This window comes from Phoxinus phoxinus, assembly GCF_949152265.1.
Source record: "Phoxinus phoxinus genome assembly, chromosome: 11".
NCBI lineage: Eukaryota > Metazoa > Chordata > Actinopteri > Cypriniformes > Leuciscidae > Phoxinus > Phoxinus phoxinus.
Genome location: NC_136886.1, coordinates 23,729,401 through 23,743,751, shown reverse-complemented (window position 1 = coordinate 23,743,751; position 14,351 = coordinate 23,729,401). Strand labels below are relative to the sequence as shown.

Below are 14,351 nucleotides of genomic sequence, written 5' to 3'. Positions count from 1 at the left end.
TATTCAGTCAAGAGCTAATCAAATATCTCTGAATTCAAAAACAACAACAAAAAATTTGAGTGTCACTTTCGCACACTTTTATAAGAGTACTTATGTAAATATACTTTTTAAAAGAGTAAACTTAAGTGCGAACAATGTAAAAAAATGTGACACTTAAAGGGATATTTCATTTTGAAATTAAATTTTGGTATGTTTTAGCTTACCTGAAGTGCATCCAAGATGTAGGTGTCTTTGTCTCCGCAGTAGTTTCAATTTTGATATTTTTAGGTCAAACCGTTCTTGTCTGTCAGTCATATAATGCAGGTATATAGGTACTGTATCCAAAAGCATGCAGAGATGTCTCTAATAGCATGCAGAGAAAAGTCCAAATTAAAAAATTCCCCATCGTAAGTGCACATTGATGGCCTAAGACACGAAACAAGCGGTTTGTGTGATAAAACAAACAGTATTTATATCGTTTTTATCTCTTTTACACAACGACGTCCAAGTGATCTGTTTACACCGGATTTCATCCCCGGAAACTAATCTAACTGCCTTCGATAGGATGTTGCATTTTTAAACTCAGCAGAAACGCGTGTGATTGGCTGTATGGCTCAATGTATGCCTTTGATTGACCTGAACAATGAAGCGAGTAGTGTGTCAAGATAGAAGGCTTACAAATTGGGAATAAGTGAAAACTCAAAACTCCCGGATGAGTTCGCGCGAGCTTAGGCCATCAATGTGCACTTACGATGGGGAATTTTTTTAATTTGGACTTTTCTCTGCATGCTATTAGAGACATCTCTGCATGCTTTTGGGTATAGTACCTATATACCTGCATTATATGACTGACAGACAAGAACGGTTTGACCTAAAAATATCAAAATTGAAACTACTGCGGAGACAAAGACACCTACATCTTGGATGCACTTCAGGTAAGCTAAAACATACCAAAATTTAATTTCAAAGTGAACTATCCCTTTAAGTGCATGCTTTTTGCAATAAAATAAAAATGTATTATAGTTTAAGTTTAAAATGAATGCAATTAGTTAAAATGGGTTATAAAAGCACTCTTAAGGAAACCTGTTCATGTAACTTCACAATTCTATTGTCTTTGAAATATGGATGAAGTGTCTTGCCAAAGGTATATAAGTGCAATTTGGTTATTTAAAAAAATACTTAAAATGTAGTTTAAAGGTAAAATGTTTAATTTATTACAAAGTGCAATTTTGCAATACATATTTGTGTTAATAAACTGTCATGAACTCTCTTTGAGCAGTTTTAAGTAGCATTTTATTTCATTAATATAATATTATCTGCAAGTGCAGTTTTCAAAACAAAATATAGGCTACTTATAAGATTTGAAGTACACTACGAGTGTACATTCAATACAATTAAGCACAGAGTAGAGGAAAAGATTGGAGACAAACCCAGATAGATATACGCACTTTGCTAAAAAAAACTGAATCAGAGGTGTCCACTGTATCCACAGTGTCTTCCTCGAGCCAGCTGTGCCGAGCAAAACTCTTCCTCTGAAATCCACGTCCAGTTTGAGTGCCCTGTAGACCCTGTCGACCCTACAGGACCAGAACATGTCAGGAGAGGACAGTACCACATGACACAACCTCTTTTATTACAATATAATACAAGCAGACAAATATATATATATATTTGAGCACAGCCATTTAGCCATTATAGGACTGGACAATTAATTTATAAATGATCAAAGAGGTACAGTATATACTCATTACTATAACTTATCATAATCATGCAGGTGATATTTCACCTTAAAATGAAAATTAAGTCATAATTTACTCGCTCTGGTTTTGTTCCAATGTAGTATTGTCTTTCTTTCCCTTTTGTATCACAAAAGGAGAATAAATAAATAAAAATGTCCCACTCATGCTCATCCATATAATGGCAGTGAAAACCATCATCAAGCTTTTTTTTAAAAGACGCAAACGATGCACAGAATGCATGCCAAAATATAAGTGTTTATCTCTGTTAAGCTGCTTTGAAACAAATCTACATTGTTAAAAGCGCTATATAAATGAAGATGACTTGACTTGTTGCAAAATTAAATGTATTAATGTATTATTTAATGTATTCAACGAAAATCCTGACCTTTGGCCAATGGTCTTCTATGCATTTTGGTGATTACTGATTCAAGATTACTGGTAGGTGATTTGATCAAAGTCTTATTTCATAATAGGAGTACTTTTCGATAGCAGTAAAATTACACAATATATATAGATAGCTACATTATTATTAGTTTGTTTTGCTTAAGTAGCCTAAGTAAAAGTTAGCTACAAAACAGTCAAAACAGTTACAGAAGACAAGTAAACAGTCAGCAATACAATAAGAACAAAGAAACTATTACAAACTAAATTGACAAATAAATACAAAAGAACAAAAAATACAAATAAAAAAACAGTGCTTTAAGTTTTTCAGGCAGATGTGTTAACAGTATTATTTAGATGAGTAACAGTCTACAACATAACTGAATAAAGTAAATCAACATAAACTGAATAAAGTAATCAAATGTTAAATAACACTGCATAGTCTTAACTGTATACATGTAGATTAATCCTTATTAAAGCTACAGCAGTTATTTATTCTAGAGCAGTAAATGATTTCACCTTTGTTTGATTAACATTAATTACACATACTGAAGCAGTGATATTGAGCTGCTGTCACTTACGACCGAATGCACGGATCCAATATACTGTTACACACGCGTTTTTTTGTTTACATTCACTGAAGACATAAAAGACTATGTTTACGAGGACACTTACCAAAATGGGATTTTGACATTTCTGAGTGTAGGCTATTTGACCCTTTAGGTGTGAATCCAAAGCCCACAGAATACTTTGCTTATGCGCATTCCACTTTTAATGACACTGTTTAATATCAGGCTCATCTTGCAGTTTAGCAACAGTAGACTGCATTTTACAACACTCACTTATTCGGCTGATTTGTATGTTAAGTTTGGCTTAGGGAGGAATGAAAGCGCACTGAATGTGGTGAAAATTGTTTTACCTTGATTCTCTCGTTTTCCTAATCGTTGGAAGCCAAAATCAAAATCGAAAATCAATTATGATTAATCGCACAGCCCTACGACGAACAAGTATTTTTTATCCAAAAGAAGGTACATAGATTGTATTTCATGTTACGTTTTTGTTAATCTTGATTTCTCAAGAGAGTGAACTGTCATGCTAATAGTCTCACAAACATGCACGTCCAGTAGTTTTTTTTTCATCTCATTAAGAACTTTTTGAAATCTCAAAGTGGTAGTTACATGGACTGTCAATGAAGGGACAGAAATCTCTCAGATTTCATTAAAATATCTTCAAAGATCTTGTGTTTCGAAGATGAACGAAGGTTTGGTTTGAAATTACATGAGGGCGAGTAAATGATGTCAGAATTTTCATTTTTGGGTGAACTAACCCTTTAAATGTATACAGTAGGTATTCAACCAGAATGCCTATTACCGCCACGCTAGCTGGCGTGAGAAAGTCACTGCGGCAAAAACAAACCAGTCGCATTTCAAGTCATTCACGAAATGACCGCCTATGGTATAGTACCACAACTATGGTCATTTCCGAATAAACCTACAACAAACATGAAAAAAAAAGAAGCTAAATTGACATTCGCACACATTTCACACACAACAGTGAAACAACCTTAAAGATTTGGTGGAGTTGAAACCGCATGTTATAAAGTAATAATTGAATTATTAAAAAAATTAAGCCAATTTGGTTAATGTTGTTTAAACAAACGATACATAAATAGACATATTATAGTTCAATGTTCGTTACAATAATAATCTCTGTTGGCTATCTGTTTATAAAAATAAAATAAAAAAAGGTCTTGTAAAAATGTTTTCATTATTTCAACAAGAATGAGGCTGATAATATTTTCTTTTAATATGCTTATTAGGCTACAACAGAATTGGTTAAATTGAACGAAAGCAAAAATTAAATATGTGAAAGTAAATTTGAAACAGAATAGAACAAACTTTTAGAACAGAAAAATAGAATCAAAAGTTAAAAATAGAGACTACAATAATATTTCATATTGTAGACGTCGGTGGGTAACAGAAGCCTATTCATCGGGGGAGCAGTGCGATGACAAAAAAATAAATACACCAAAAGACCATCATAGACCTATCTCGCAGTCAGTAAAAATAAATTAGGTGCAATGACGCTGAATTATTTTTACTATTCTATTGAGGAATGAGACAAATGAAGAATGCTTCTCTCTCGTGTAAGAGAACACTGACTGCTGGACAACCGAACTTCTGGGCTTTCTAGTAAATTCGTGGTCGAGTGGTATAACTTAGGTTTCAATAATTTAGATGACACTGGTTCAAATCCCAAACAAACATGGTCTACTGTAATTTTTTTATTACTATTAAATGGAGAGACATTTGTCTAGTTCTAAAACTAGAAATTCCATTTGGTCTAAATATCCCTGCTTCTGTTAAATTCTTTTTTATCCCCTCCCTCCCTCCACAGTAGGCTAATCAATGCTATAGGCTACTTCAGCAATAGACCATATAAAATATACGCAACACGCACGTTTAAACAACAAACAATAAAATCAGAACCAGCGCTTCTTCTGCTCCTGTATTGAGAGATAACATGCAGAGCATTTCAGTTACGATCCTGGTTCCAGTGGCCTTAAAGGTAGGGTAGGTAGGATTTATATAAAAACTTTTTACCAAATTTGATTGAACTTTCTATATATATCAATGCATAATTAAAATGTAAGTACTCTGATAAAAAGAGTATAAAAATCGAGTGACTCTAGACCGTTTAATCTTCATTAAACACAGCTCATTATTTCGATTCGGGACGAATCACAGGATTGGCTTGGCTTGTCACTCTCCGTCGCCATGACTACCGCCGCTATTACTGGCTCTGCCCACGTGCGTGCGGTCGCGCACCCGTTTTTAGGTGGGAGTGAATGGAATTAATGAGCTTTGTTTATTGAAGATTAAATACACTAGAGCCACTCGGTTTTTCATACTCTCTATTTCAGAGTACTTGCATTTTAATTATGCATTGGTATATAAAGACAGTTTAAACAAATTTGAATAAAAGTTTTTTTTAGACAATTCTGACCTACCCTACCTTTAATGCATGCACGGCTTTTCAAAATGTCACAAAGCGTTTTGGGATTGTTTTGAATGAAATATTGAAGTTTATAATTAAGTATTTTGGCACACCACAACGAGTGGCGCTACACATTGTTCTAAAATCGGGTTTTATTCTGACATATTGAATTAGTGTTCGACAGACGTGGCGGCGCGATCATTTGGATTTATTTTTCTCATTACAGCTAAAACAACTTAATACTGTATAGGCTACTCCGCCATATTTTTGTCTTACAGATAAGAGTACATCATTCAAAACTGTAGACTTTTATTCATGTACACTCACAATAGGCAAACGACAAAACGTTTTCTGTGGTCTCTGTCCCCGGGAACTGCACGTCACAAAAATGAACCGAAAGCCACTTGCCTCAACTCATTTACAATAAGAAATATGAGTTTTAAAGCTTTAAATGTCCAAATATTTAAAGAAAGATATCTGATTATGTAATCCATATGAAACCGAAAGGTACTGAGGATCTGCTCAAACATATAAGTGCGTCCCAATGAGGAAAAGACAAGGCATGAGTGAAAATCTCGCTCTAATTTCAGGGTAATGAAAATCACTTTGAATTAAAATGTAAAAACAGAACAAATCATTTCTTTGTCGAAATGTTGCGATATTGTTTCATTTAAGTTCATAATTCTTCTATAAATGTTATTTAGTTTAACAGCAGCACGAAATACCCACTGTGGTTCAAGATTTATTTGAGTAAATAAAAAGAACCGCCCTCTGCTTAATTTACAAATCGCACCCTGGTTTTAAGGATCCAAAGATCCAGCCCGACTGAAAGTATACCGACTTAAATCCCTGTTGAATTTAATATTGAGTTGAAAAAAAAATTCATGACAACAAATTAACATTTTGTTCGTATTTTGTTTTGCTTGGAAAAAGCTGGCCTAAACCGAAGAAGTGTTTTAATTCTTCAATTAGCCTATTGAAATAATGAAATATATAATTAATAAACTTTTTTATGACAGAAATATTACTACATGTAGCCTAAATGATTTAATTCCTTCATTATCAACACTATATAATAATGCTAATGTCTGCGACTTCTCTTTGTCTCAGACGCTCTGCTCAGAGCCTGTGAGGGGTTTGGAGAGGCAGTTCTGTGGCTTTATCATGGAGGTGCTGGACAATATCCTATAGGTGTTAATGTCCCGTCTTTCATATGGAGAGTGTTGGATAGCCAGCCTAATGATACAGAACAGGCAAAATTCCGTTCAGTATAAATCTCTCGATGTCTCCAAATAGGCCCTATCTTAATTAAATTATAAATATTGTAGCTAATGTATTTAAAGGTTTTTCATATATAAAAAAAATAAATTGAAGTGTTCACTCCAGTTGTTTCATTGTAAGGTGAATTCAAAAAGACATTCTTTTTCTTTGAGGCATCGAAGGCTAAGTAATTTGTTACAGTAGTTTTTTATAATTGGCGTGGATGACACGCAGCGAAATATACAGTAATATCTGCTGTATGATGTGTTTCTACCCTGAAACATTTAATTTCAATAGAGACCCGCCACGCGCAGTGAGGGAGACTTTCTAAAAAGAGATCCAGCGCGTCTGCGAGAGAGGCAAAGAAAAATGCCCAATATTAATTTGTTTTAAATAAATAAACTGTCCCGACACAATTTAATGTGCAATGTTGCTATGGCCGGGTATCACCGTCAATCGTCTCGATTTCGTGAATGATTCACAAAACAATAATTTATCAGATTAAAGACGAGCTTCATCATCTTCTTTCTGGTGCGATCGCCTGATCATCTCCTTCAACAGCACCAGAAGGTTTTGTCGTCTGTACAGCACAACAGAGGCTCTTCTGGAATGTAGCACATTGTAGAAATGTGCCATTATTAATAAAACAAAACGCTTGACTGTAATAATCTGTTACCCATTTAAACATCAAGAACGGTAAAACATCGGTTAACAGTATGTATCCTATAGGCTTCAATGTTATTGTCTAAAAGCCTATTAATAAAAATAACAGACAATTAGACTAATTCCTTCAATTTGCTGCAATAATAGAAGCCTAGATTTGTTTCAGTTCTAAATGTGTAGGCTACTGTAATTTCAGTATTGGGGATTATTAATTAGTTTAACTGAATTTATTCAGAGTTTTTTTGCTACCAGTTCTCAACTAGCCGCGTCAGATTACACAATAGAGAGAATAAACTGACAGTTTTCAAAGTCTGTGATTGTAGCGCCTCTTAGCGGTAAAAGGCAGAGACTACACATCCCAATTTTACCGCCTATTATTCTGGTTGAGTACCAACTGTACACATACAAGTACCTTACCTGGAGGTGAATGCTAACATGCAAAAAATCTTAATTCACTACTTACACACTAATTCAATCTTAAATACTAAATTATAAATATCTACAGAGTTGTAATGTAAAGACTTTCCATGGTGACAAACACACCTTAAGAAGGTTGGACGCAGCACGGAGGCTCATACGTGCCACAGATTCTCTTTTTCTCCTCGGCAAGCGTGTGTAACCGGAGCGCTGGCTGTTGAACGAGCAGATAGAGGTCACACCTGGGGTCCAAGGAGAATATGCTGTATGGGGTGTCCTCGGTCGCTCAGACTCTTCATAACGGAACTGCCGTCCACGAGCCAAAGGATCCACAATCTTAAGAGCGACAGAGAAAAAGACAGACAATGATTAAGTAGTGATGGCAATAAAATGTAAATACCGGTACACATATTGACTCACCAAATGTCCTTAATATCTTATTAAAGGATTCAAAGCTACAATGAAACTTGAGCATCCATAAACTGAATATATATATATATATATACTAATTAGTGCTGAACAGTTACTAGCCATAAATATAAATAAAAAATACAAGGCAGAGAAGCATAGCCCCAGCTGTAAAATGTAGACAGCACAGAATACTTAAAGGATAACTCTCGCCAAAATTGAACCTAGGCTCTTTTTGTTTATCTACCCGAGTCAAACATTCGTGTAAAAGCATAATTAGAATGGAAACTCCACTTTTAGGTTTGACTGTATTTTCGTTTTCGGTCGAAAAGTTGAATGGTTCTGAACATGTTATTTATATTACAAAAAAAATCATAAAAAAACACAGCGAAACATAACATCAACCTAAGACACCCAATCAAAAAAAAAAAAAAAAAAAAAAACTGCAGACTGAATGCAAAAACTGAATGTCTTGAATGAGCTAGGAATATGAGCTTTGACTAATTTCATTCATGTTTAAACTGAAATTTTCAACAGTCGACAAGTCTAAAAGTAAGAAACAGCCAGAAGACAGTCAAAAACATTCTGTATCAGCCAATAATTTCAGGGTGTAATGGATCACAAAACTCACGGTTTGTATTAGGAATGTGACGTATAAAATTTTCATGTCACAATAATTGCTGAAGCTTTTATGACGGTATTAACACAATATTGAATGCAATATTGAACGAAGTTGCAAAAAAAAAATTGTCATCCTATAACAGATTTAATAACCTTTTTCTTATAACAAAAATAACTCTGAACATTTAAATACAATAAAATAATGCACAACAATTGTAAGATTAAAGTGCAAAAGAATAATAAAGAACAATAGGTAACACCAGGAAGATGTTTTGGGTTGAGGGTGCAGAAAGGTATATAAAATATATAAAGAAATAATATAATAAGTGAATATAATAATAATAATAAATAAAATTAGTGCTGGGCAACGATTAATTGTGATTGATTGCATAAAAAAAAGTGTGTGTTTACATAATATATGTGTGTGTACTGTGTATAATTATTTTGTATATATAAATACACACATATGCATGTATATACAGTATTAAAAAAAATTATATATATATATATATATATATATATATATATATATATTTTATATTTATATATATTATATTATATATATATATATATATATATATATATATATATATATATATATATATATATATATAGTAAATACATGCAAATATTTCTTAAATACAGGCATATGTGTGTATTTATATATACAAAATAATTATACACAGTACACACACACATATATTATGTAAACACAAACTTTTTTTTGGATGCGATTAATCGTTGCCCAGCACTACATAAAACACATCAACACCACAAAGCATAACAAACAATCCCAGAGAACACTCATTTAAATAGATGGAGCATACAGTACATTTTAGACATAATATAGTGTAATTTGCCATGGTAATGCAAGAAGGAATTTATTTGTAATACACCCTTTAAAACCTGACGGCTGATTTTAACGTCAGCTGAAGAGGAAAAAATCCTGTGCATTATCCTCTCAATCATAATGCATTGGCCCCGCAAATGAAAGGCTGTGGGCTGTAGGCAAGTGATATCTTTAATGATATGGAAATAAAACAAAAATCATTATAAATTCTAAAGCTACTTTCTATAATGTCAATTTAATGCTTTAATAATTTGTTACAATAATGTCTTAAGTTATCTTCATTTGTGAACTACAAATATTGTGTTACGACCCGTTGACGTGTAGCTCCTACTTCTTAAATCGGATTTGTCTGCCGCTAGGTGGCGTTTTGTTCTGTTCTGTGTGTGTCTTGTTGCGTGTTTGCAGGGTGGAGTTGAGTGACAGGTGCTGTGGATTACTGTGATCAACAGACGCCGCTTGTCAAGACGACGCTTATTTTCCAGTGTGGTCTTGAGACCTCTCCTTCATCAGTTATTTTGTGACCTTTGTTTTCCTTGTAATCCTTTCAAGTTTTGTAATTTATGTTGTTATACTTTTTTAATATGTTACTTTAATAAACATGTACTTTTTGGATTCATTTCATTTTCGTGTGGCCTCCCTGTTAGTGTTACACTACCCTGAGCCAAGCGGGTTGAAACAATTGATATATGCGATTAATTACAGTAATCAGCATATCGTGTAATGAAATATGATTAAAAGTTTTTAACTGATTGACAACCCTACTAACATATAGAAGAGTATCAAAAGATTGTATATTAGCATTGTAGATGAATTGACAATTTGAAGAAATGCTAATTATTTTTTTTAAATAAAATAATTTTTATATTTGTTGTACATTAACTACAAAAATAAAATTGCAGTAAAAACGTGTAAATGTGTGATACCTTTGGCATTCTGGGGGCCACAGGTGACTCCAGGCCATAGTCCAGGCTGGCTGCCTCATTCTGCTCACAATACTGGGGCTTTAGTTTGCCATATCTCTGACTGCAGTGCCGGAGGCTCTTCCTGTGCCATTCCTGCTGCTTGGATTCACCACCACTGCCCACTCCAAACCACTGAGCTGTACCCCTGTGTTTAGAAATAAAATAAAGAAAACAAATGATCACGGTCCAAGCACCATTGGCTCGATTGGGATTATGTGATACAATTCAAATCTAAAAAGCATCTTTTCAAATACAATGTGCCTTTACACTCAAGTTGATGTTGAATCTTCACTGATAGTTGGGGTGAAACAAGTTTACTGCAATAAACATTGATGTCACTCTCTTAATGTTGGACTGAAAAACAGTCTAAAAAATTATGTAAAAGATTCCGTCATAAGATATATGATCACAAAATATATGATCACAAAAGTGGCATAACTTTGTTTTAAAAAGTGGGTGGGACAGGAGTGGGTGGGAGAGCAACAACAACTGCACACACAAAAAAATCATATTACTGGTCAAACATCCAAAGGACAGTGTTCCAGAAGTCTTGTGATTTGTTCAGATGCAACTTTGCAAACCTAAAAAATTTTTTTTATAGAGAATAAGATTTATCCTGGCAACCCTTCCAATCAGGCCATAATTGTCCAGTCTTTTTCTATGTGTTCGGTAATGAAATGTAACATTTAACATTAACTGAGGTCTATAGAGTCTGAGGTGTAGTTCTTGGTTTTTTTGCGGTTTCTCTGAGCAGTGCACAGTCTGACCTTGGGGTGAATTTTGTGGGTCGACCACTCCTAGGAAGTTTGGCAACTGTCTTAAATGTTTTCTACTTGTGAATAATCTTCCTCACTGTAGAGCGATTACCCGAGTAACATTCAAATTGTTTAGAAATGGCCTTGTAACCCTTTCTAGATTGATGGGCAGCAATTGCTTCTATAAGATCATTGCTGAAGATCACACCTGAATGCTCTAGAGTCTAGACCAGCAAACTGCCAAAACTTCTGCTTTTATAGAGTTGGTCACACTTGCAAGTCGGTGGGCCGACTTGCTTTTTGGGCCGATACATCTCATACTTATTTTTATTTATTTAAAATGTATACATTAAACTCATACATCGGCGGCCCATTCGTTTTGTTTTGTTTAATTGACGGCGCTGGGTTAGTGCAGGTGTAATGCATTGGTCAAAAAAAAGTAAGCGTTAGTTTTTTTCCCACTGACAGACCGGCCCATTAAACGCGTAGATCAGCAGCACATTGGTTGTTTTCTTGATTGACACTGGGCTGGCCCAATCACATCTTTAAACACCTCCTCTTTTGAGCGAGCGTGCAGTGTCAGTGTGTATCTGTCAAAATAGTCTGAGAGATGGAGAAGAAACGCACAGAATGTGCAGAGAAATAGCGTGAAAAATAGATACAGGCCCTTCAAGCAGAAGCTGTAAAATGTGTCAAAATACATATTTTCTGCAGCAGCAGGACGTTCATCAGCTCCAGTGATGATGATGATAGTGAGGAGGTTCAGGAGAGAGATGAGAAAGTGTAGTCCGCGGTAAGCAGAACTACTTTCAAAACACTTAGGCTATATGAGTGTAGGAACCCATTACCCAGTTACGCATTATTTCCACATCTGCATAGTTGACGATTACAGCAATTTACTAGAAGTTTAATAAGACGCGTTTGTATCCATGTTTTCCGCCAAAATAAAAGATAATGTGCTTATCTCTTTCAAGTATAGAAATTAGTACAAAGCTAATTATGAAAGTTTCCTTTATTTTTCAGTGCATTTGTTTTACAATATATGGCTATTACTGTCATGAGATTAATATTATAACTATTATTATGTAGTAGTGTAATGTAGACAGACAACGGTTACTAAAAGAGGTTTGATTTTTTCTTTGTTTAATTTGCACACTTAATATGGGTTGGAGCATTTAATTTTGAACTCTCAAACTGCACCAAATTGATGAATTTAACATAAAAATGGCATACCCCCAAACCCCCCTAGAGGGACATAGGTATCATATGTAGTGGGCCAAAATGCCCGGCCGATTTTTTGTCCCAGTACAGCCCTGAGTAAGGGTGTGCTTAGTTTGTCACAAATGGCTTCTCCATTTTGGCCTAGTTTTTGAATTGGGTTTTGTATTTACGCATTAAAGTTGCATTCCATACTATAGCAACACTAGGCTTCCATTGAGTTTTCTTTCCGAATGGTCACTTGGTCAGCAGAAATCTATCCATCTATCTCCATCCATCCATGATCCGGCAGCTATAGAGAACAGCATTTCCACTTGAGATCAATAAAGACAATTATTCATTTATTTCTTTATCCACGCATTCATCTGTGATAGTTAAGTTTACCTGCGTATGCTCTGAGAGAGTGACGTTTGCCTCCTGAGCGTTCTTCTGTCCCGTGTAGATGGACTGCTGTCCGATAATACTTCACTTGACTGCTGTAGACTCACACTCTTCTTTAAAGATGGCCGCAGGGACTACAAACCACACAAAGACTTTCATGCAGTTAAAACTCAGTATAGCTGTATTGCCTCAGTCAACTTTAAACAAAACACTTGGATATCTCTTAAAGACTATTGAACTAAAAAGTCTGCAGCCCTGATATCCACAAGTTGCTGACCATTTTTATCAGCTCCTGCCATTTTACGTTCAAGAAGTACTAAAAAGCTAAGAATGTACTGTGGGCATGCAGAAAGAGGAAAATACATATGTTTTTTAAATCTACCTTTCTTAACGGTTTAGTGTTCAGCAACTAAAATAAAGTTATTTAATCAACCAGCTTTTTTAACCCCTTTGAATAACATATTTTATCTAATGCCTTGTTTCATTAATAACACCATTGAATATCTATTTTGTTTATTAATCTATATTTATTAATTCTTTAAGTTGAGCATTTAAGTCCTCAGGCCCCTTTTTTTGGTAACACTGTTTGCTAAAATGCATTAAATTATAATTTTTTCACAATGCACACTCTATATTTAATAACAAAGCAAATCCCAGACGTGCAATACATTTGAAAATGTATTAAAAATAAAAAATTGAATATAACAAGTATAATTTCAGACTCTGTACTTGTCTATGACAACTTAAATTTAGCTTGGATGCATCAAGTGCCAGTATACGCAAAATACACAATTGTGTGAGGCCCCCTTGCTCTCAAAGATGATTTAAGTAGCATATCACTATATAATATAAACATTACAGTAATATGTGAACTCAACTGATTCAGTCATCATGTCTTTTTTTTTAATACTTAATGATTTCTATTTATTTAAGTACTGTTTTAGACTCAAGCATTATGCGGTGCCACAGGTAATGACATGTGTCTTGACGTATGGCTTTGGATTCCAAATGAAGCTATACGTCAGTAGCAGGAAAAAAAGATAGAAAAGGTGCCAAGAATATGAGGCAAAAAAGCAGGAAAAATGCATGTATTTTTGTAATAATTTAAATTTTTAGTCTTTTTTAGTCTTGACAAACCTTGCAATAAAGTCAATTAAAAAAATCTATATTAATCCACTGTGTTTCATTGGAAATGTCTCATGATGAAATGTAAGTTTCAGTTTGTGTCAAATTAATACACATTAATAATCAAAACGTTCTTGTATGTATTTAAATGTAAAGAAAAAACATGTTCCTCTTCAGTCACACAAGCAGTCAGTGCTTTAAAAACAATGCTTATTAGTCTAAAGCGTGCATATTTTGAGAATTATTTATGTATTTTCATATGCTCACTTAAGCTTTCTTAAAAATATTTCATGCTTTAGTTTTGTTAGTAAATCATTCAGCTACAGTCCCCTCCAAAAGTATTGGAACAGTGAGGCCAATTCCTTTTATTTTTTCTGTAGACTGAAACCATTTGGGTGTGACATAAACAAATTAATATGAGACAAGAGATCAACATTTCAGCTTTTATTTCAAGGTATTTACATCTGGATCTGATACACAACTTAGAATATATAACCTTTTGTTTGAACCCACCCATTGCTCATGTGAAAAAAGTATTGGAACTGATCCACTTAAAATAGATTAAAGTGAATAAGACTTAATATTTAGTTGCAAA

At 34.2% G+C, this 14,351-nt stretch overlaps 1 protein-coding gene across 3 annotated transcripts in view; it reads right to left on the bottom strand.

Moving 5' to 3' along the window:
- Positions 1-14,351, bottom strand: part of LOC307007291 (inactive rhomboid protein 2-like) — a 70,909-nt gene that overhangs the window by 36,681 nt on the left and 19,877 nt on the right. For all 3 annotated transcript variants that reach the window (XM_079629105.1, XM_079629104.1, XM_079629106.1), the window contains 4 exons: positions 12,635-12,765; positions 10,239-10,422; positions 7,563-7,772; positions 1,428-1,556 (listed from right to left, as the gene is read on the bottom strand). In XM_079629105.1, the coding sequence (XP_079485231.1) occupies positions 1,428-1,556; positions 7,563-7,772; positions 10,239-10,422; positions 12,635-12,765 (654 nt within the window). The remainder of the gene's footprint in view (positions 1-1,427; positions 1,557-7,562; positions 7,773-10,238; positions 10,423-12,634; positions 12,766-14,351) is intronic.